Source organism: Myodes glareolus, chromosome 8, assembly GCF_982192425.1.
Source record: "Myodes glareolus chromosome 8, mMyoGla1.1, whole genome shotgun sequence".
Lineage (NCBI taxonomy): Eukaryota > Metazoa > Chordata > Mammalia > Rodentia > Cricetidae > Myodes > Myodes glareolus.
Genome location: NC_142033.1, coordinates 72,247,490 through 72,268,030, shown reverse-complemented (window position 1 = coordinate 72,268,030; position 20,541 = coordinate 72,247,490). Strand labels below are relative to the sequence as shown.

The window sequence follows — 20,541 nt, the reverse complement described above, 5'->3', positions numbered from 1 at the left end:
CTACTCATGAGCTAGGCAAATAGTCATGTGTGAAAATTCAGTACTAGTCAGTTATAGAATTAGGTGGAAATCAATGGTAAATTGAGAATGCTCCAGTCAACATGCTTCAGAATCCATACAAGAGAGACAATGCTGTCAGGGACCAGTAGTTACGACACAACTGTGGAGGAGTGAGCATACAGATCTCCCGGAGGAATCCAAGTCCTCAAACTGACTCCAGCGTCTTCAGTGCAGAGGAGGTCTGCATTGTGTCTGTCTACCTCTTATTCCAAGGCCTCTGGAGAAATGCAGGCACATTTACTTGGCTCCACATAGGTTCTGGGAGTCCACTTGGTTCTCACTCTCCTCTCAAGGGACAGAGGCTTGGCCAGACCCTGAGCGAGTAAGGACATAAACAGGGAAATACTTTCCTACCCAGCCTAGCCCAAGCTACCTTTGGAGCTAGGGGTCAGTGTGAGGCTATGATCCTAGTGGTGGCTGTCCCCTTACCCCAAGGGTTAGGGCCATTTAGTACCACACCAAGGCATGAGTCCAGACACAATCACTCAGAGGGCTCTAAGGCTCCAGGCTGACTGAATCTTCATGGAATGATGAAAATTAAAAATTGCTTGATTAAGGAAGTTTCTGATTTATTCCAGATAAAATATTAGATTTGCCACTAAGAATCACCTCATAGCAATCACTCTTGTGTCATCCCCACTGTGGTTGGTGTAGCATGATGAAGGCAGACCCTGTGGGCCAAAAGTCAGGCAGTTCTAATTCTTCACTTCTGCGGCCTCTTTCTCAGCCTTTTCCTTGGCCTTTTCCTTCTCTTCCACCTTTTCCTCCTTCTCTAGTGTGGCCACAATTTCGGCTACTTGGGTGGTAGAGATCTGAACATCTTCTTTGTCCACCAAGTCGATCACCTGAACACACAGGAGAGGGGACTTAGAAGGCTGCATCACTGCACGATCTGGTATCCTGGGGACAGCTGTGGGGAGGCAGGACTTGACTCCTCTGAGCCATCTTCTTGGCTAGGCACTGGTCATTGCACTGCATGCTATGGGTGCCTGGGTCTCAGACCCCCAAGGCTACAGACTTCACAAGACTGTGGCATCCATACTGCTAGAGGTCTAGGACCTGCCCTGAACATGGCTTCCCTGGTACAGCAAGGGGTAGGCACTGGAATATATCTGCTCCTGCCATGAAGACTGAGGGGAGAGTGAGGAAAATGCTCAGCATGCATGTCTGATAGCACCTTGATTTAAAATGGCTAGAAAAACCACTAACTTGTCAGGTGTGCTGGAAACCATGAAGGCAGATTTTTTCCTTCAAAAAACATGATTTATGATTTCGGTAGGTCCATGGTAATTTGCAGGCTGGAATCCAGACATCCCCTAGAGGCTGGATCCTGACTTGGGTATGTGGGCTGATGTACTTGGACCTTAGCCACCATCCTACATGCTCTACCCACTCAGTGTTTCTCAGGTCTCAGGCAGCCCCCAAAAGGGGTCCTGACAGGTGTGTTCACCCTGTTTTCCAGAGCTAATAGGGATATAAGTTCCTGTGGGACATGCAGGAACAATCCAAGGGACATTTGATAGAGTGGGCCTGTGGCAGGGCAGAGACTCAATTTTGTTATATCACCATTATGCCTGTAACTTTTATAACTTCTTAATTCCAGTGTGATTTCAATTGAGAGCAAAGGGCTGAGATACCTGGGCCTGCAGACCCAGCTTCCTGATATGGTCTTTTTTTTTTTAAAAAAAATTATTGTACGTACATTGGTGTTTGCCTGTGTTGATGGTGCCAGTATCTCCCTGGAGCTGGAGATACAGACAGTTGTAATCAGTCATGTGGATGCTGGGAATTGAACCCTGTTCCTCTGTAAGGGTAGCCAGTGTCCTTAACCACTGAGCCATTTCTCTAGTTCCCTTCTGAGAGTCTTAAGGCTCTAAAAAAGCAGCTCCTCCCCAAACCCCTGGACTCTAAATCAGAAAAGCAGTCAGGCTAGCCTGCTGGCTCAGTTCTTACTGAGACCCACCTTGACAAGGTCATCGATGTTGATATTGCCGTCCTTATTTTCATCCAGGGCTGAAGCCAAACTGATCAGCTTGTGTTCTGGAATGTGCTTGATTTGCTTCATGGCGGTGATGAGCTCACTGACACTGATGACACTCTCCCTGGGGAGTGTAGTCTGCATGTGATATTGGCCAGGTGCTCGGCCTCATGCCTTACCCATAGCTCTTCCCATAGACTTTGATCCTGTGGCCATGCATGAACTGGAAATGTCAGCATGACTCCTCCCACAGTGAGATCCTCAGGCTCTTTCCCTTTAGGATGCAATGCCAGCATGGAGACTGATAGAAAACATCCTTGGATGCTGGGGAGACTGTTTAGTAGCTATCAGTGCTCTTACTGCATGAGGATCTGAGTTCAAATCCTCAGAACCCACGTAAAAGCTGGGAGTAGTCACATATTTGTCTATAGCCCTAGTTCTGTTGGGTGGGGGCAGAGGCAAGATCATGGGCTTGCAGGCTGACAGCCTCCATGTGTACATAAGCAAGTATACCAGCATACATACACTTGCACATATAGCACATATACAAGTATCACACTCACACATACCACTTATACACACACATAAAACTGAAAAAAACAAACAAAACCTGAGGCTGGAGAGTGATTAGTGATGGTTTAGTGATTAAGAGCACTTGTTGCTCTTGCAGAAGACCTGAGTTCAGTTCCTAGAACCCATGTTGGGTGGCTCATAGTTGTCTATAATTCCAGCTCTAGGGGATCTGATACCTTCTTTTGGTTTCCATGGGCACCCACACCACAATAGAGAGCACCACAGGTCCCTAGGCTGTGTCTGCCAGGGAGCCAACAAACAATACAAGAGAGAAAATATCCTCATCCGGAGGTAACAAGGGTCACTAGGTACAGGGCCTGGAGCAGAAGCAGAGTCTAGCTGCAAGCACCTGCCCTCACTGTAGAGTCTATCTATGGTCAGGACTGTGACAAGCCTACTCAAAGCTGGGTTACAAAAGCATGGAGTGTGCCACTGTTTCCTGGTGGCTGCTTAAGCAAGCAGACTGTCCACAACAGTGTCATAATACCAGGGTTTGGAATAGGGAAGAAGCAGGAGAAAGCCTAGCAGTTTGAAGAACGTGGAGTCAATGTAAGCTCAAGGGGAAGGCACCATGGAAGGGGAGAAAAGATGGGTCAGGGGACACAGGCAGGGAAGAGACAGATCTGAGTTACGTAAGTAAAACAAGCTCAGGGATATAGAAATTGAGCTGCGAAGGAAAGAAAAATAAGAGCAAAGACCTCTTGGGATCCTGGCTGCTCCTGAACACTAGGTAGGGTGGGCAGGCACAGGCCAAAGATAGGCTTTGGAATTAGATTCCAGCAAAAGCACCTGTCAGCTGCAGCCAGGCTAGAACAGGTTCATGGCTCACTTACCCTGTTGGAGAACTCTCATGGGGGCCCAGTTTGCCATTCTGTTGACTGGTCTCTAGCTGTGCAATTAGGCCATCGATCTGCCCGATCATCTGCTGCACTCGCTTTGTCAGCCTCTTGCTAGCTGTGGATTCTTCTATATATTTTTCATCACCGGTCTTTGAAAGTTCCTTTTTGATCTCTTGTAAGTCCTAATTTTAAAAAGTTTGTATCAAAAAAGAGGGAGGCTCTATATTAATTTGAACTTGAAAAGAAAATCAAATCATTAATTTGTGCTGGGATGTGGCTCAGTGGTACAATGCTTCCTACTATGCACAAGATCCTGCTTGATCCCGAGGACAACAAAACAAAAAACCAAATAAAAGAATTCAATTCAGCCTCAGAAAACTGGATGATCTTACGTCCATCATGCAAATTTGTTCTCACTAATTTTTTGGTTTAGCAGCCTACTGTGCCCACGTTTTGCAAGCTCAAATTTTTTTTTGTATTAGAGGGAAAAAAATCTATTCTGAATATCAAGTTCCTTTGTAGTTACTAAAGAATGAACATACAAAGACTCAAGGAATTCTAAGCACCTTCTTTCTTTACAAGGAGCGAAGATGACAGGGACAGAAGCAGGGTGAAGAGCCAAGAGGATTGAGCACTGTCTTGTCTGTCTGGTGAAAACGTGGCTTCTGATGGCGAAGTCACACAGCCAGGGGGGCTCCCACAGGGAAGGTGAGAAACAGAAAACTGATTTTTAGCAATCTCCAAATCACTACTTGCCCAACAGAGTGGGGGATAATAACACTGCTACCTCATATTAGAAAACAATGTCTGTTTTTTGTTTGTTTGGTTGGTTTTGGTTTTTTAAGACATGGTTTCTCTGTGAAACAGCCCTGGCTGTCCTGGAACTCACTCTGTAGATCAGGTTGGCCTCAAACTCACAGAAATCCACCTGCCTCTGCCTCCTGAGTGCTAGAATGCAACAGGGATGAGAGAGGATATGGGAAGACTGGGAGGTGAACAGAATTGGGGTGCATGATGTGAAACCCCCAAAGATTCAATAAGGAAGTTAAAAAATAAGTCAGGCAGTGGTGGTGCCTTTAATCCCAGCACTCAGCAGGCAGAGGCAGATGTATCTCTGTGAGTTTGAGGTCAGCCTGGTCTACAGAGTTTGTTCCAGGATTGGCTCCATAGCTAATGAGAAACCCTGTCTTCAAAAACCAACCTCCCCCCACAAAAAAAAGCTTAAATAAATAAATAAAACGAAAACAATGTCCATTTGGGCTGAGGATGTAGTTAGTGCCACAACACTTGTCTAGCATGCACAAGGTCCTGGGATCGATCCCAGAACTATGAGAGAAAGAAAAGGAGGGAGGAAAGAAGAAAGGGAAGGAGGAAGGGAGGACAACCACTAGATAAGAAAAGAAAAAAGTATCTTGAAGGGTTATGAATGAAAGTAAGATTTCATGTATCAAGTGACCAGGCTGTTTACATGACACCGGGGTTCAGATACCTATCACTATCTACTTAGCACCAGCAAGGGTGTCATTTACCTACAAAGTGGCCCGATTAGAATTACTGTGGTGCCCGGATTCTAAGCTGGGGCTTATACTGCTAAGCCTTGTGCTCTATTGTCAACTGTATCCTTGGTCAAAATTTATTTTCCATTTGACTTTTCTCTCCACATTCTCTCTGGGCACCCTGTTATGTACATGACAGGAGTGTTACTCGATGCTTTGGGATCTGATAAAGCTGCATTCTACCCACCCTCTGCAGTGAGCAGCTGATGAAGCCCTACGTACAAGGTCCAAGGTCCGTATCCCTGCACCGGATGCCCACCCACCTCACTGTAGTCCTGGACATCCTCTTTGAGCAGCTCCAGCTCCTCCTTCTCCTTGGTCAGGGACTTCTTCTGTTCCTTCAGCTTAGAACAGGCATCACTGAGGATGTCAATTTCCTCCTTAGTTATTTCTTCTCCCTGGAAAGAAATGAGTAAGATAAACCTAAGTCAAGGGAACAATGGCTTCTGTCCCTAAATGCTGAAAGCCTTTCTGTTCATGCCACATAGGCAAGCACTTAAGGACAGCCTCAAGTAAGTTGGAGCCCATCTCTCTGCATCTTCTTGGTGCATTGTACCCCAACACACTCATCCCACAGCCAGCAGAATGAGCACACTGGTTATCCCCAAATGTTCCTTTCTATTTCCCAGGATTCCATCCCCAGGCAAGACTGACTTGCTTCCTCTCTATAGGACAGGCTTTGTTTTCTAGAACTTTATAGGAGAGGAATTATTAGGTCTGCCTCTTTTGACCAGCTCACCTCTTTTGGCATCTAATGGTAAAGATTTTCTAATCTGGACAGCAACATTAAAGCATATCTTTCTTCTTCCTATTGGCTTTCAGTGATTACAATGATAGTTGCTGTGAATGTCTGTGTACAGTCACTGGTGGGGCAATGCCCAGGACTAGGTCAGCTGATCACAGAGTATAAGTTTGAGGCTTTAGTAAAGCATAGTTTCCAAAGTGATCTAGGCCCCCCACACCCTCTCCAACACTAGATGGAAGGTCATTTTTTTTCTCCTGTTTTGCAGAACCTAGGACCTAAGCATGCTATGTAAGTATTCTATCAAATCATATTATCGGCCCTATTTTACATTTTTTTAAAAAAGGATTTATTCACTTACTATGTATACAATGTTCTGCCTGCATGTATTCCTGCAGGCCAGAAGAGGGAATCAGATCCCACTGCAGAAGGTTCTGAGTCACTATGTGGTTGTAGGGAATTGAACTCAGGACCTCTGGAAGAACAGCCAGTGCTCTTAACCACTGAGCCATCTTTCCAGTCCCTTATTTTACATTTTTTAAAAAGTGGTTTTTTTTTTTTGTATGTGTATGGGTATGTTTTGCCTACATATATGTCTGTGTACCACATGTCTGCCTTGTTCCTGAAGGGACTAGAAAAGGGCATTAGATGCCCTGGGACTGGAGTCACAGACAGTTGTGAGCTGCCACGTGAGTGCTGAGAATCAAACCTGGGTCTTATGGAAGAAGAGCCAGTGTTCTTAAACTCCAAGACATTTCTCTAACCACTGCTATTTTACTTTTTATTTGGATAAGGCTTTCATTAAATTGCCTAAGCTGTCCTTGAACTTATGAATCTCTTTTGTTAGTCTCTTAAGTAGCCAGTCATTATTGGGGGCTGGCGAGATGGCTCAGCAGCTAAGAGCACTGGCTGTTCTTCCTGTACCATCTGGCTCAATACTGACAATTTCTTTCTTTCTTTCTCTCTCTCTCTCTCTCTCTCTCTCTCTCTCTCTCTCTCCTTCCTTCTTTTCTTTCTTTCTTTTTTTAAATAAAGATTTTTTTATTTATTATTTATACAATGTTCTGCCTTCATGTGTCCCTGCAGGCCAGAAGTTGGCACCAGATTTTATTATTTTTTTAAAAAATTTTTTCATGATTTATTTATCTTTATTTTATCTGCACTGGTGTGAAGGTGTCAGATTCCCTGGAACTGGATTTTCAGACAGTTGTGAGCTGCCATGTGGGTGCTGGGAATTGAACCCGGGTCCTCTGGAAGAGCAGCCACTGCTCTTAACCGCTGAGCCATTTCTCCAGCCCCACCAGATTTTATTATTACAGGTGGTTGTGAGCCACCATGTGGTTGCTGGGAATTGAACTCAGGACCTCTGGAAGAAAAATCAGTTCTCTTAACCACTGAGCCATCTCTCCAGCCCTCTTTCTTTCTTCCTTTTGTTCTCTCTCTCTCTCTTTTTTAAAGATTTCTTTATTTTATGTATACTGTGCTCTATCTACATATACACTTGTATGCCAGAAGAGGGTACCAGATTCCATTATAGATGGCTGTAAGTCACCATATGGTTGCTGGGAATTGAACTCAGGACCTCTGGAAGAACAGCCAGTGCTCTTAGCTGCTGAACCATCTCACCAGCCCCCAATAATGACAATTTCAAAAAAAATTTGTCTTCTTATTTATTAAGTTGTGAGAAGTTTATTTACTATTATATATATATATATGTATATATATATATAGTTATATTATTTATGTGTATGTGTCTCTGTCACCTGAGTACTGTGAATGAAGGCATGAGTTACTATGCTACATCTGAGAATTCTTTAGAAAAAAGTTAACTTTTTAATTGTATGTGTATATGTGGGAATGTGCACAGGAGTGTAGGTACCCAAGAAGACAAGAGGTATCAGGTCCCTTAGAGCTAGAGTTACAGGTGGTTGTGAGCCTCCAGGTGTGGGTGCTGGGAAAAGAACTTGAACAAGAGCAATGTAACTACTGAGCCATCTCTCCATCCCCTTCTTTTTTGAGAGAGTCTCTTACTAGATTTACCAATTCAGCTAGGCTGGCTGGTCATAAATCCCCAGGGATTGTTGTGAAATAATATTTTAAGATGTGTTACATTTGTTTATGCCGTGGAGTATTTGTTTAATGATGTAAAGATGTGTTACATTCTTTTATGCTGCATTTGTTTAACTCTGTGAAGCTGTGATTCTTTGCCTGTCTAAAACACCTGATTGGTCTAATAAAGAGCTGAACTCAGGTCAATAGTGAGGAGGAGAACAGATAGGTGGGACTGGCAGGTAGAGAGCATAAATAGAAGAAGAAATCTGGAAAAAGAACAAGGAGCAATAGGGGCCAGCCACACAGCCACACAGCAAGTCATGGAAAAAGAAGTAAAGAAAGATATACAGAAACAGAGAAAGATAAAAGCCCAGAGGCAAAAGATACATGGGATAATTTAAGTTAAGGAAAGCTGGGCAGAAATAAGCCAAGGTAAGGCCAGATATTCATAAGAAAGAATAAGCCTCCGTGTGTGATTTATTTGGGAGCTGGGTGGCAGGCCCCCCAAAGGAATCAAAAAGTAGAAAACAACCAACAACAAGGGATCATCCTATCTCTGCCTCTACAGCCTGTTGTTTCTTGTAGGATTGTCTGGGAACCACCTTGAGTTCAGATTTTGGGGACTTCTGCCATTGCCATGACCTTCTGGCCTTGATCACACTGCGTCTCTATTCCGGGGTCTCCGGGGCCATGCAGCAGCCTGCTTTCTCTAGGCAGTCTTCACAGGAGCCCATTAGGCTCCTCTCTCCCCTCTCCAAAACTCCAGGGGCTAGGCTGGGGGCATAAACTTTGTCAAGCCCTCTTCTTACAAAGGCTATTGTTAGAGGCAGCTGCTGGGCCTCAGCTCTCCACACTTTCTGCTTTCATTAAGAACAAGTTTTACCCCCCTCCTCTAAGCCCTGAATGTGATCCTGATCATCCACTCCCTTCAAGATGCAAAGGGCTGGGGCTGGAGAGATGGCTCAGCGGTTAAGAGCACTGGCTGCTCTTCCAGAGGACCTGAGTTCAATTCCCAGCACCCACATGGTGGCTCATAACCATCTGTAATCAGAGATCTGGTTCTCTCTTCTGGTCTGTGGATATACATGCAAGTAGAACACTATACATAATAAATAAATACATCTTTAAAAAAAAAAAAAAGATGCAAAGGGCTTTTGCCATCCTCCTGGACCCCCAGCAGAGATTTCTTGAACACACAGCTTTCATCTAGTCAAGTGTCTCTCCTCCTTTTCTCTCATTCAACTACCAAGTTGTCTTCTATCCACTTAGAATACTGCCTACCACATTGAATATCTGCTCCTTCATTAGGATCGCCCTGGCATCTGAGGACAGAAGGACCCAGAAGATAGTTCATGTTCTGTCCAATTTATTGATAACAAATTGACAGAAGTTTCTCAAGGAGCCTCACACCCAATCACCTGGCAAATGACAGCAGGGTGGGCCTCTGCACAGGAAGCTCTGCTTTGAGGGCTCAGCCTTTAGTTCCCTTCCCACTGCCCAAGAGGAGGACAGGGGCCTAGAAACCCACGAGGAGCCTGGCAGCCTCATCTCAGTGTCAAAGGCTCTAAGCTTCTTATAGCCCTAAGGCTGGTCTCTGCCTCCTTGCCACTACTTCATCTCACCAGGAAGTAAAAGTGTCCCTGGAGGGGCTCCATGGTTGTAGAGGTGAGCCCCCCATCCAAGAATTAAGTGAGTCAATGGGATTTCCCAACAGCATATACCATGATCTCTGAGAGGGTCTGAAATGTGACTGGCTGGAGGGTAAGAGAATGCCCTGTCCAGCAAGACCTCTTTTTAGGAGCTAAGGAACCCACAGTCCAGCCCTGCTCCCCCTCAGTCATGTACAGCTCACCTTCAATCCCTCTAGCACAGGTGCTGTATCCTTCAGTGTCTCTGAGGACACGCTCACATCAGGCACCTCTGGCTGAAGCTCGGCCCCTGGCCTCCCAGAAATGGTGGCTTCTGCTACTTCTGGCTGGGTGTCCTTCTGAAATGTAAGCAGTACCACACTGTCACCTTGGTCCACACTCAGCATATACTCCTGACAGGTACACTTGGCATAATCTACTAAGTGATGAAGAAGACCCACAGATCACCCAGCAGCAGTAGTTCCCCTGCCCCAGGATGAGCAGGCCACCTGAGGCTCCTCAACAGACTCAGTGAGAGCATGTTGCCCATCTCTGGGGCTAGTCCGGGTGACCGGATGGACATGAATAACCTAGGCAATTCCAAGCTCCAGTCACAGCTTCCTGCAGCTTTTGAGATCATAGGGCCAAGGGGTGAGCACTCTTAGGAGTCAGCCACTCTTAGGAAAACAACCCTGAGAAGGTGGGTCCCTTGGTGACTCCTGCTTGGGTGCTAAGCCAGCCCCTCCTATGCCAATTGTGTCTTCTATTACACTGTCCCTGAGAGCTACAGCTCCATAGTCAAGCACTCCTGTACCACTCTGACCCCTGCAGGCAAAGACAGGAAAGAGTCACATGTGTGGCCATAAGGCAGGCTCTAGAAAACTTGGACTGGGACAGCCTTGGTCCTAACAGCAGACTGCTTACCACAGCCTCGGCAGCCCTCTGCAGTTCTTCCAGGTGCTCTTGCTGGATGGCAGCCTCTTCCTGCAGTGTGGCCTCCAACTTCGCCTTGTTGTCTACCTGCTCGCCCTCCACCTCTGCCGCTTTCACCTGAGCCTCCTTTGCCTTGAGAGGGAAAGTGGGAGAAGAAGGTAACTGCCAGTGAACCTGAGGTGCCAGACCTATAATACCTTTACCTCGAGCTCAGCAATGTTACCACCCAGGTTTCATACAAAACAGAATACACTAGTGGGATTTTGCCTCCTAAGTGTTCAGAGGTGCTTCCAGGATCCCAAGGGTAAGTAAGGTTCCCCATCCATCAGAGAACTGTTTAAGTTTCAGAGCAAATCTCAAATATATCAATTCATATTTGCTATCCTAGCACTGCTGTGCTTTAGAGTGAGCCACATGGGGGCTGAGCAGGGAGACGAACCAGGGAGCTGTGAAGAGGACAGCAAGACCAAGTTAGAGAGGCTCCCACAGCTGTGGAGGCGAGGGTACCAAGCCCACAGAGATAACACGTCAACAGAATCTTCCAACAATACATACCACAATTTCTGGAAGGGTCTGCAAGGTGGACTTGAGCTGGTCAGCAGGTGAGAGGGTGTCTGGAAGGTACATGGCCCGGGACAGTATGAGCAATGATGTGGGGATCTCATGGTGGAGGTGCAGGTCGAGCCACTGGAATCAAACAACATGCACTAGCAATGCTGTCCCTGCTGACCCACAGCCCCAGTGCCTCTCCTGCATCCCAGAGTTCCCTTCTGTGGCTTTGACTTAGTTGAAGGACACAGAGTCTAGGTGCCACAGCAAACATGACTGAGTAAATAGGTTCATTAAATGACTAAAACACATTTCCCAAATGTATTTCAAAAATATCTTTCAGGGACTGGAAACAGCACTTGCTACTCCTGCAAAGGGCCTAGGTTCAGTTCCTAGCATTCACATGGCAGCTCACAACTGTTTGTACCTCGAGTTCCGGGGGATCTGACACCCCTTTCTGGCTTCCATGGGACCTGCACACACAAGATGCACAAGCATACATGCAACACCCATACACATAAAGATTAAAAAAATCCAATATATATAATACAAAGTTCACACACACACACACACACACACACACACACACACACACACCCCTTAATAAACTGAACAACTGACCATCAGCTCCAGATGGTCACTATGCTCTGTGCTTGAAAACAGGCTGGTACACTGGCCCAGGGATGGTGGTGGATATCTGTAATCCCTGCACTAGTAGAGGTAGAGGATCATACGTTCTATGACAGCCTGGGCTATACAACCCGACAATTAAAAAAAAAAATAAAAGAAAGGGGGAGCTGGAGAAATGGTTCAGTGGTTAAGAGCACTGCCTGCTCTTCCGGAGGTCCTGAGTTCAATTCCCAGCAACCACATGGTGGCTCACAACCATCTGTAATAAGCTCTGTCACCCTCTTCTGGCGTGCAGGCACACATGGAGGCAGAATGTTGTATACATAATAATAAATAAATAAATTTTTTTAAAAAAAAGGCCTAGGGTACCATACATATATATTATTTGTACCCATTACTATTGCAACTTTTAAGCTTTTATCATTTAGTTTACATTTGTTTATTTGGGAGGGGATGACAGCACATGCCACAGAGGCACATGAACAGAAGTTAGAGAAGACTTTCGGGAGTCTTTCTCCTCTTGTACCACAAGGGTTCTGGGAATCAAACTCAGGTTGTCAAACTTGGAGGCAAGCACATTTACTCACAGAGCTATCTTACTGGTCCATGTGTTTAGATATAAATAAAAAAATTAGAAAGCAGAAGGATATCTAGAAATTCAGTCAGACTGGGTCATATAGCAGGAAACCTTGTCTAGAAAAATTGTCCTTTCTTTCTTTTTTAAAATTTGAAGGGCAGGCTGGATGTCGTGGCTTACATCGTTAATCCCAGCACTCAGGAGGCAGGGGCAGACAGATCTCCTAAGCCTGAGGCCAGCATAGTCCACATAGCAAGTTCCAGGACAGTGAGGGCTACACAGTGAGAAATGGTCTCACACAACAACAACAACAACAACAACAACAACAACAACAACAACAACAAAATTTAGAGGACAGGGGCTGTAGCTCAGTGGCAAAGAGTTTGCCTAGCATATGTGCAGCCTCCAGTTAAACCCACAACACTATGCTAAAAACAAACTGAAGGCTGACAAGATGGCTTAGCAGATAGAGACATCATCCCCTCTCCCCCAACTCCCAAGACAGAGTTTCCTTGTGTAGAGTGGCTGTTCTGGAACTTACTCTGTAGAGCAGGCTGGCCTCAAGCTCACAGATCCACCTGCCCCAGCCTCCTGAGTGCTGGGATGAAAGACATGCGGCACCACACATGGCTTGAGACATTTGTTTAGAGACTTGACAGCTTGAGTTTGATCCCCAGATCCCACGAGGTGACTGAGAGGACAGACTCCTAACAGTTGTTCTCTGCCTCTAACAAGAACTCACACACAGGCACATCATGGGCTCTGCGCCTATAAGAACACCTTAGTGACACCTTTCTAGTGGACAGAAAAAGCTGTTATCTCTTGGGCACACATTAAACAGAGGCCAAAAGATGAGAAGAGGGGCTTGAGAGACAGTTTAGCTGCTAAGAGCACTTGTTCTTGTAGAGGACCTGGGCTCCATTCCCAGCATTTACATGGATGCTTACAACTGTCTGTAACTCTAGTTCAGGGCATCCAAACCCTTCTTTTAACAGCCAAAGGTCACCAGGCATGCATGTGATACATATATAGACATGTAAGCAAAATACTCATACACATAAAAATAAAATAAATAATCTTTAAAAAAAAAAGAAGAAGAAGAAAGGCTAAGATTAAGTGAAAAAGGAGAGCAGCAGGAGAAGAATGGTAGAGGTCAAATGACCATGACTTTGGATTTCACAGTTCGCCTTTAGGTCTGTGCTGGAAACCTAAGTGATGAAGAAGCCCTTGGAAGACAAATTAGAAAGGATTGCAAGGGCCAGGCAGTGGTGGCATGCACCTTTAAACCAAGCATTCCTGAGGCAGAGGCAGGTAGATCTCTGTGTGTTCAAGGTCAGCCTGGTCTACAGATCTAGTTCCAGGACAGCTTAGGGTTGTTACAGAGAAACCCTGTCTTAAAAAACCAACCAAACCAAACCAAAAAAGAACTGCAGAAACGTGTCTAGTGGGAAAGTAGGTGTTCACTCATCCTTGGTCACATGTGAAGAGTACATGGAAAGTGGCAAGGGGGGGACAGGTGTGAAGCTGAGTTAGGAGGAAAACAGACTCATCTCTCCAAAGACAAGGGGCTGTAAATGTCACTCACTGCCACAAACCTGCACAGGGACTATTGGCTTAGGACCTTCACGCTCAGGTAAGGTGCAGTGCCACAAACCAAGCACCTACTTGGAGAAGCCCAAGCTCAGGGTAGCTGAGAGGGTGGATGTGATGGTAGTCAAGCCGTGAGGGTGGTCTGATTTGATTTTTAGTTGAAGATAGTCTGAAATTTCTAATTGTTGCATCCATATCTTGAGTGCCAGGATTACAGATGTGAACAACCATGTCAGGTGACACTAGAGATCCATCCTGTGCATGCTAGGCTAGTCTCTCAACTGACCTATAGCCCTAGACCTCTTTCCTTCTGTTTGTTCTGAGATAGGGTCTTACACTATAGCCCAGGATGACCTCAAACTTAGTGATCCTTCTGACTCAGCACACTATCATCATGCTCAGGTTTGTATGTATGTGTGTACTCCCATGCGGTGTTAGGGATGGAATTCTGGGCCTGGTATGGATACCCCTTGTGCCAACCTAAGGACTTTTCTAGTTTGAACACACACACGCACACATGTGAGCATACACCTATGCTGGTCTGGAGGAAAGGTAGATAATTCCTAACAGAGGAGAAAGCTACTAACCTGCCCCAACTAGTCACTGAGGTCACATACCTGATTCAGTTGGTCCTTCAGACGGTCTTCTGTGACGCCAAGTGCTCGCATGCCTCGTGCTCGACATGCTGCCTGCAATTCCTTGACATTCAGACTGTTCACTCCCTCCTCAGAAATCAACTGGAAAAGAAAGCCAAGTACTGCTTTTCAAGATCATCAGATCTAAGACATTGATGTTAACACAAATGAGGTTGGAGAAATGGCTCATGAGCTAAAAGCACGTGTTGCTCTTGCAGAGGACCACATGCTGGCTCACAGCCGTCTCTAACTATAGTTCCAGGTAACCTGATGTCCTCTTCTGACCTCCATTAGAACCAGGCACTTATGTGATGCACATGTAGGCAAAACACTAATACACATACAATTTTAAAAGTTAAATAAAAGGTGGGGTAGTCATGCATATGAACTCACTCGCACAGACGCCAGCGCGCGCACACACACACACACACACACACACACACACACGCGCGCGCGTACCCCCACCCCCAAAACGAGCAATACATACACACATAAATACTACATATGCATGAAAACTGGAAAAAGAAAACAGAGCAAAGCTGGAGAGAGTCTCAACAGATAAGAGTACTAAGCTGTTCTTCCATCATGCAAGGGTTCGATTCCCGTCACCTACATGGTTAGTCATTCACAACCATCTGCTACTCTAGTTTCAGGATCCCATGCCCTCTTCTGAACTCTGAGGTAATCCAGGCACACACATGGTACACATAGATACATGCAGTTAAAACATTCATACATAAATAAATCTAAAGAAATTAGGGAAAAGAAAAGAGGGTTAAGGGAACAGCCCAGGAGTCAGAGTGCTTACATAGCACTGTGAGGCTCTGGATTCAATACCCAGAACTGTTCTTCCCAAGCAAAAAGAAACATATAAACAAAAAAACAACAACAAACAAACCAGGTGTGGTGGTTTATGTTTGTAATCCCAGCACTCAGTAGCCTGGGGCAGGAGGATCACCACAAATGTGAGGCTAGCCTGGGCCATTTAGTGAGTTCTAGGCCAGCCTGAGCTATGTGAGAACAATAATGACAAGAAAAGCGAGAAGACAGAGCCCTGCGGAGAGAAAAGGGTATGTGTGCAAAACAGAGATGAGAGGGCGCCTCACAGTGGCCAGAATAGGACTCTGCAACAGCTGTGACTTTCAGCACAACTCACTTTGTCATCAGCCTTTATGGACCTCAGGCGCATGGTGAGCTGGAAACGCAGGAAGTTGTTGGTACCGATGGACTGAAGCTCCAGCAGCTTGCACAGTGCCACCAGCTGAGGCCTCGTGAGGTTATCCAGGGTCAGTTCATCCTCAAACAATTTGGAAAAACGCATGATTTCCTCATTGCTGGGTCTCTCTCCTGTCTCCCGGATCTGCAGAAGTAATTCCAAGTATTATCACTAAGTCAAAACTATGCATTCTCCTGTTCCCAGAGTTAGCCTTGGGTTCCAGCTGGAAGTAAGGAACCGAGAGTGAGCAGATGCAGAGGGCCAGACCACCTACCTGTCACCAAGATCTCCAGGGGTGGTCATACCTCAGGCACTCTAAGCCTGCAGGAGGCACTACATACACAGCACCTACGTGCATCACCATCCAGGCTGCTGTCCACCAGGAGACTGGGAAAGCCAGTGTGCAGTCAGTTCTGCTGTACTTTTTCCATCAGGGCTGTGGGGCACTGCCCTGGGCTCTCAAGCCACACCCCAGTTTCTCAGTGGCAGGAAGAGGTGCATTTGTATATACTACAGCTCCCTTGAGAGGGACTGAGCACAGGGAGCAGGCAGTTAGCTTAAGCTCTGTCCTTAGAGCTTTATTCTGCTGAGTATGCAATTTAAAAGAAAAGAAAAAAAAGAGAGAGAGAAAGAGAAGTAAAGGAAGGAAGAGGGAAGAAAAGGCCTAGTAGTGCTTGACATATGAATCATCTTGTGACAGATGAGAATACTACACCTTCTGGAAAAATGCAGAGAAGTCTTTGGTGGCATTCCCCTTGGCTGCCTTGTTCTTCAGGGCCATTTCCTCTATGGTGTCCTGGAGAAACTTGGCTAGCTCCAGCTTAACCCGAAGCTCCTTCTTCAGCCTTTCCTCCTATGAGAGCAAAGTTAAGGTTATATAGTCCAGTCATGCCCTGTACCCTCTTGCATTCCACCACGACCTGTCTCTACTGTAGGAAATAGTCTTGAAGCCTGCTTAGACTGTTGCCTGCTGCAAGTCACCTACATACCATACCCTTCAAGGGACAAAATCTAAGTGTGACATATTCTTAAACTCTACTTCATGGTTTTTAAAAAATGTCTGTGTGAAGCCCCAACCATACCTCAACAGCAGATGTTGGTATATTTGTTTCATGAGGGACCAGACAGTGAGGTTTTGGGGCCTCATTTAGTCTGACATAATCACTTAGCTCAGCTGGTGCATCACAAAAGAACCAGACAACACATGTAACAGTGTGTGGTCTGAAGGAATTTTAGACTCATTTTCTTTCTATTTGTTATTTATTTTTTTGGGTGTGTGTTTGTATGTTTAATGTATGTGTATGTATATTGACTTATTTGAGTGCGGACATTGTGTGTGGAGATCAGGAGACCCCTCGGGTATTGGTCTTCACCACCACCTTGTTTGAGACAGGGTCTCTTCTTTGTCTTTTGCCCCTAGCTGACACATGATCTTTCAGGAATTATCCTATATCTACCTTCCATCTCACCATAGGAGACCTGGGATTACAGATGCACTACCCAACTTGGTTTTTACATGCTTCCAGGGATTTAAATTCAAGACCTTGTGTTTTCATGCAAATATTTCTTTACCTATTTAGCTGTCACCCTAATCCTTAGACTAATTTTCAAACGGCATTCAAAGTACTAGTGGCCTCACCTTGATGGACTGGGTTTCAAATGTGGATGGCAGCATGTTGGGGAAGAGCTTTACAACTACAGGCAGCAGGAATTCCATAAAGGGCACGACCACGAACACCAGGAAAGGCACTAGGCGGAAGAGGTCTGCACAAATCCGGAGAAACTGCAAAGACATGGAAACATCAGTGGGCAGAGCAGGGCAGGAACATCTCTCTTACCATAACTACAACTCAACCACAGTGTGACTCAGACTCTTGGCAGATAACTTCCAGAAACCCATCTCTTTCTCACAATCTAAACATGCAAATGGCCTTAAAAAAATAGGACTGGGTGCTAACTCACAGCTTACTAGATGCAGAGAATGTGAGACCGGCCCAAAGGAGGGCCATTTAGATAAGATAGCAATCTACGAAAGCTATACCAGAACACTCCCTGCAAATAGAGGAACCTGTGAAGTCCTTCAAATGAGTTTAAAATTTTCCAAAGCAGAGCTTATTATAGGCCACAGTCTGGCCAATGCCTTAGATGCCCTAAAGGCATGTTTCTCACAAAGTACTTGCTTGTTTTTAATGGTCCCAATCTCTCTCTCTCTCTCTCTCTCTCTCTCTCTCTCTCTCTCTCTCTCTCTCTGTGTGTGTGTGTGTGTGTGTGTGTGTGTGTGCATGAATGCTTTGCTTGCACGTATATCTATGTATCATTATGCATGTCTGGTATACAAAGAAGTCAAATGAGAGTCTATAAAGTCTTGGTTACTAGAGTTAGAGATGGTTGTGAGCCACCATACTGGTGTTGGGATTGAATCCAGGTCTTCTTCAAGAGCAATAAGCATTCTAAACTACTGAGTCATCTTTCCAGCCCCATGGTCCCATTTTTTTTAACAACTGGACTATCCTTAGCTCCAACTTTTGACTGGCTTTTCTGGCCCAACTGTAAGTTTTTCAAGTCTTTCCACTCAGCTTTTGCTCTTGATCCCCACTATAAACCTGGGTAAAAACAATTATTTTCATTATGTGTGTGTAAGCACATGTGTGTACCTATCATGTATGTGGGAGGATACATGTGTGCCATAGCACACATGTGGAAGTAAAAGAACAACTTGGTGCAGCCATTTCTCTCCCTGTACCCTTACATGCTTCGGGAACTAAACTCAGGTGGTCAGGCTTGGGTGACAAGATCTTGTCTTGAAATTTCCTCTGCCAGATTAATCTGTTATCTTTAAACTCAAACTCCCACAAAGTCTTTTTTTCCCCCCAGAAAGGGTTTCTCTGTGTGAACAGCCCTAGCTGAACTGGAAATCACTTTGGAGACCAGGCTGGCCTCGAACTCAAAGAGATCCTCCTGCCTCTGCCTCCCAAGTGCTAAGATTTAAGGTGTGCGCCCCTACCGCCTAGCATCTCCTATGTAATCTTAAGCACAGCAAGTGCTTTTAATGACTGAGCCATCTCTCCAGCCCCGGGAAGAGCCTTCTCAGAGCTTAAGGACAGAAGGAATTACATACCAGACTCACAGAGTCAAAGAAATAACTCTGAGAGACTTCCCCGAGGGACATAGTGTCTGTGAAGTAGAAACAGACCCAGATCAAGGGCAAGGCTGAAGGAAATCACCAAGGGAGGAAAGAATGTGTTAGTATTCACATTATGGTTCACTAGGAGGATGAGAAAGGTTCATTTGTATAAACCTTTACTGACTTTTTATCAAAAGGAGTAGAATAAGCTGAGTAGAAAGGAGAGCACGGTGTGTCCCATCCATACCTGCCTGCGCTCCCGGCGGGTCAGTGTGTGGCCGTTGAGGATACGCCACAGCATGCGGGCAGCTATCTTGGTGTCGATCCAGAGCAGGCGGAAGCCATGGTAGTAGTGCTTCAGCTCATCCAGTATCTTCTGCCCAAGGGACTTCTTTACTACCACTTGAACTGGCGGGCTGTACACAGGGCCACCCTCTTCCAGCTTCTTATTCTTGTCCTTTAAGGATTTAAGGGATTTCTCTATCACAGAGTCCTCTCCTAGGGGAGGTGATGAGTGCCAACTGCGCACAGGAAGGTACTGAGGTCCTGTGACAACCAATCTTGCAGAAGCAGGTGTCCATGTTGCCCTTGCAATGGTGCCCTGGCACTCAAGCCACTGAGTCCAACTGCTGCGGGGCTCACCTTTGAAGCAGAGGTACACAGGGTTGGCTGGAGTACAGCAGCGAGACAGAAATTTCCTTGAAATGGGAACAACAGAAAAACCGCAATGAGAAGTCCTACCTATCTGACCACTCAGTACCAAATACCAAATCATACTTCATGGTGGATCAAATTATGTATCCTACTTCTTTGAAGGAAGCCTTTAGAAGGGCTTGCATTTGAGGCTAGGATGGTGTGTGGCCTAGCTGGACCTCACACATGAGTGTGAGCCTTACTGGCCTAACTCATAAGTCCTCAAAGACACACAACAGTAGGGGAGACATGCATACATAGGAGAAGTCCCGGGCACCTGACGTAGGAAGTGATATTCATAACTTTGGAATTTGAGGGTATGGGATCCAGAGTCAAGAGTCCATCCAGTTTGGATATTCTCTCTCAATAGGTGACTCTTGGTTGACAGAAGGCACTGGAATAAAGGGAAAACTCCAAAGGAGAGTCCAGGGTCCATTCCCTTACCTGGCTCTAGCATGACTCCCCCACCTCTGTCTCCTCTTTCCCCCTTAGTGTACTCTGACGCATGCAGCTACCAAACGCCTGTCATGGAGAGATAAGAGGCATGTGTGTCATCAGGGCCTATGCCTCTTATAGGAGTCCTAAATCAGGTGAGGCCACAGCCAGAGGCTGTTTGCCAAAAACCTTAGACTTCTTCGTCCACACAGGACCAAGCTCACAGGACAGCCTGGAACCCAAGTAGTACTCACTCACAAAGTAACCACAAAGACCAACTGCAGAGGGGACCAGGCCTAACCTGTAGTCTGGGGTTTGTATCAAAAAGACCTTTTTCTGACTCTATCTGGAGCCGGAGTCAATGCTGAGATTACCATCTGATCATGAAGCAGCTGAGTTGTATAATCCTTGGTCAGGTTTAAACCATACATTAGAAACCTCTCCCCACTAGTCATTTACCAACCTCTAGGTGGCCACCAACTCTAAAATCACTCCAGAGGCCTGTCGTGGGGGACCATCACACACTGAAGCGGATGTCAGAGCTCAACATCTGCAGCTCTGGGCTCAGGGGATAAAGCTGCCAGCTGCCAAGCCTGATGACTTGAGTTAGATCCCTGGGACCCACACTGGTAGTGAAAGATCAACTCCTGCAATTAAATTGTCCTGACTTCTATCCTGGTGCCATAGCATGCACTCCTGCCCCTACATACAATAAATTAAAATTAAAATAA

The 20,541-nt window shown here is 45.7% G+C and overlaps 1 protein-coding gene across 2 annotated transcripts in view; it reads right to left on the bottom strand.

The window, feature by feature from the left end:
• Positions 1-608: 608 nt before the first annotated feature.
• Positions 609-20,541, bottom strand: part of Letm1 (leucine zipper and EF-hand containing transmembrane protein 1) — a 32,894-nt gene continuing 12,961 nt past the window's right edge. Inside the window, exons 3-15 of one of the 2 annotated variants that reach the window (XM_085692048.2) lie at positions 18,930-19,380; positions 17,198-17,341; positions 16,274-16,411; positions 15,499-15,702; positions 14,325-14,444; positions 10,917-11,048; positions 10,353-10,493; positions 9,653-9,787; positions 5,270-5,404; positions 3,445-3,632; positions 2,024-2,162; positions 1,763-1,805; positions 609-905 (exon numbers count right to left, since the gene is read on the bottom strand). In XM_085692048.2, the coding sequence (XP_085548174.2) occupies positions 784-905; positions 1,763-1,805; positions 2,024-2,162; positions 3,445-3,632; positions 5,270-5,404; positions 9,653-9,787; positions 10,353-10,493; positions 10,917-11,048; positions 14,325-14,444; positions 15,499-15,702; positions 16,274-16,411; positions 17,198-17,341; positions 18,930-19,380 (2,092 nt within the window). In that variant the 3' untranslated portion in view covers positions 609-783. The remainder of the gene's footprint in view (positions 906-1,762; positions 1,806-2,023; positions 2,163-3,444; positions 3,633-5,269; positions 5,405-9,652; positions 9,788-10,352; positions 10,494-10,916; positions 11,049-14,324; positions 14,445-15,498; positions 15,703-16,273; positions 16,412-17,197; positions 17,342-18,929; positions 19,381-20,541) is intronic. The other variant, XM_048414993.3, reaches the window with a different exon arrangement.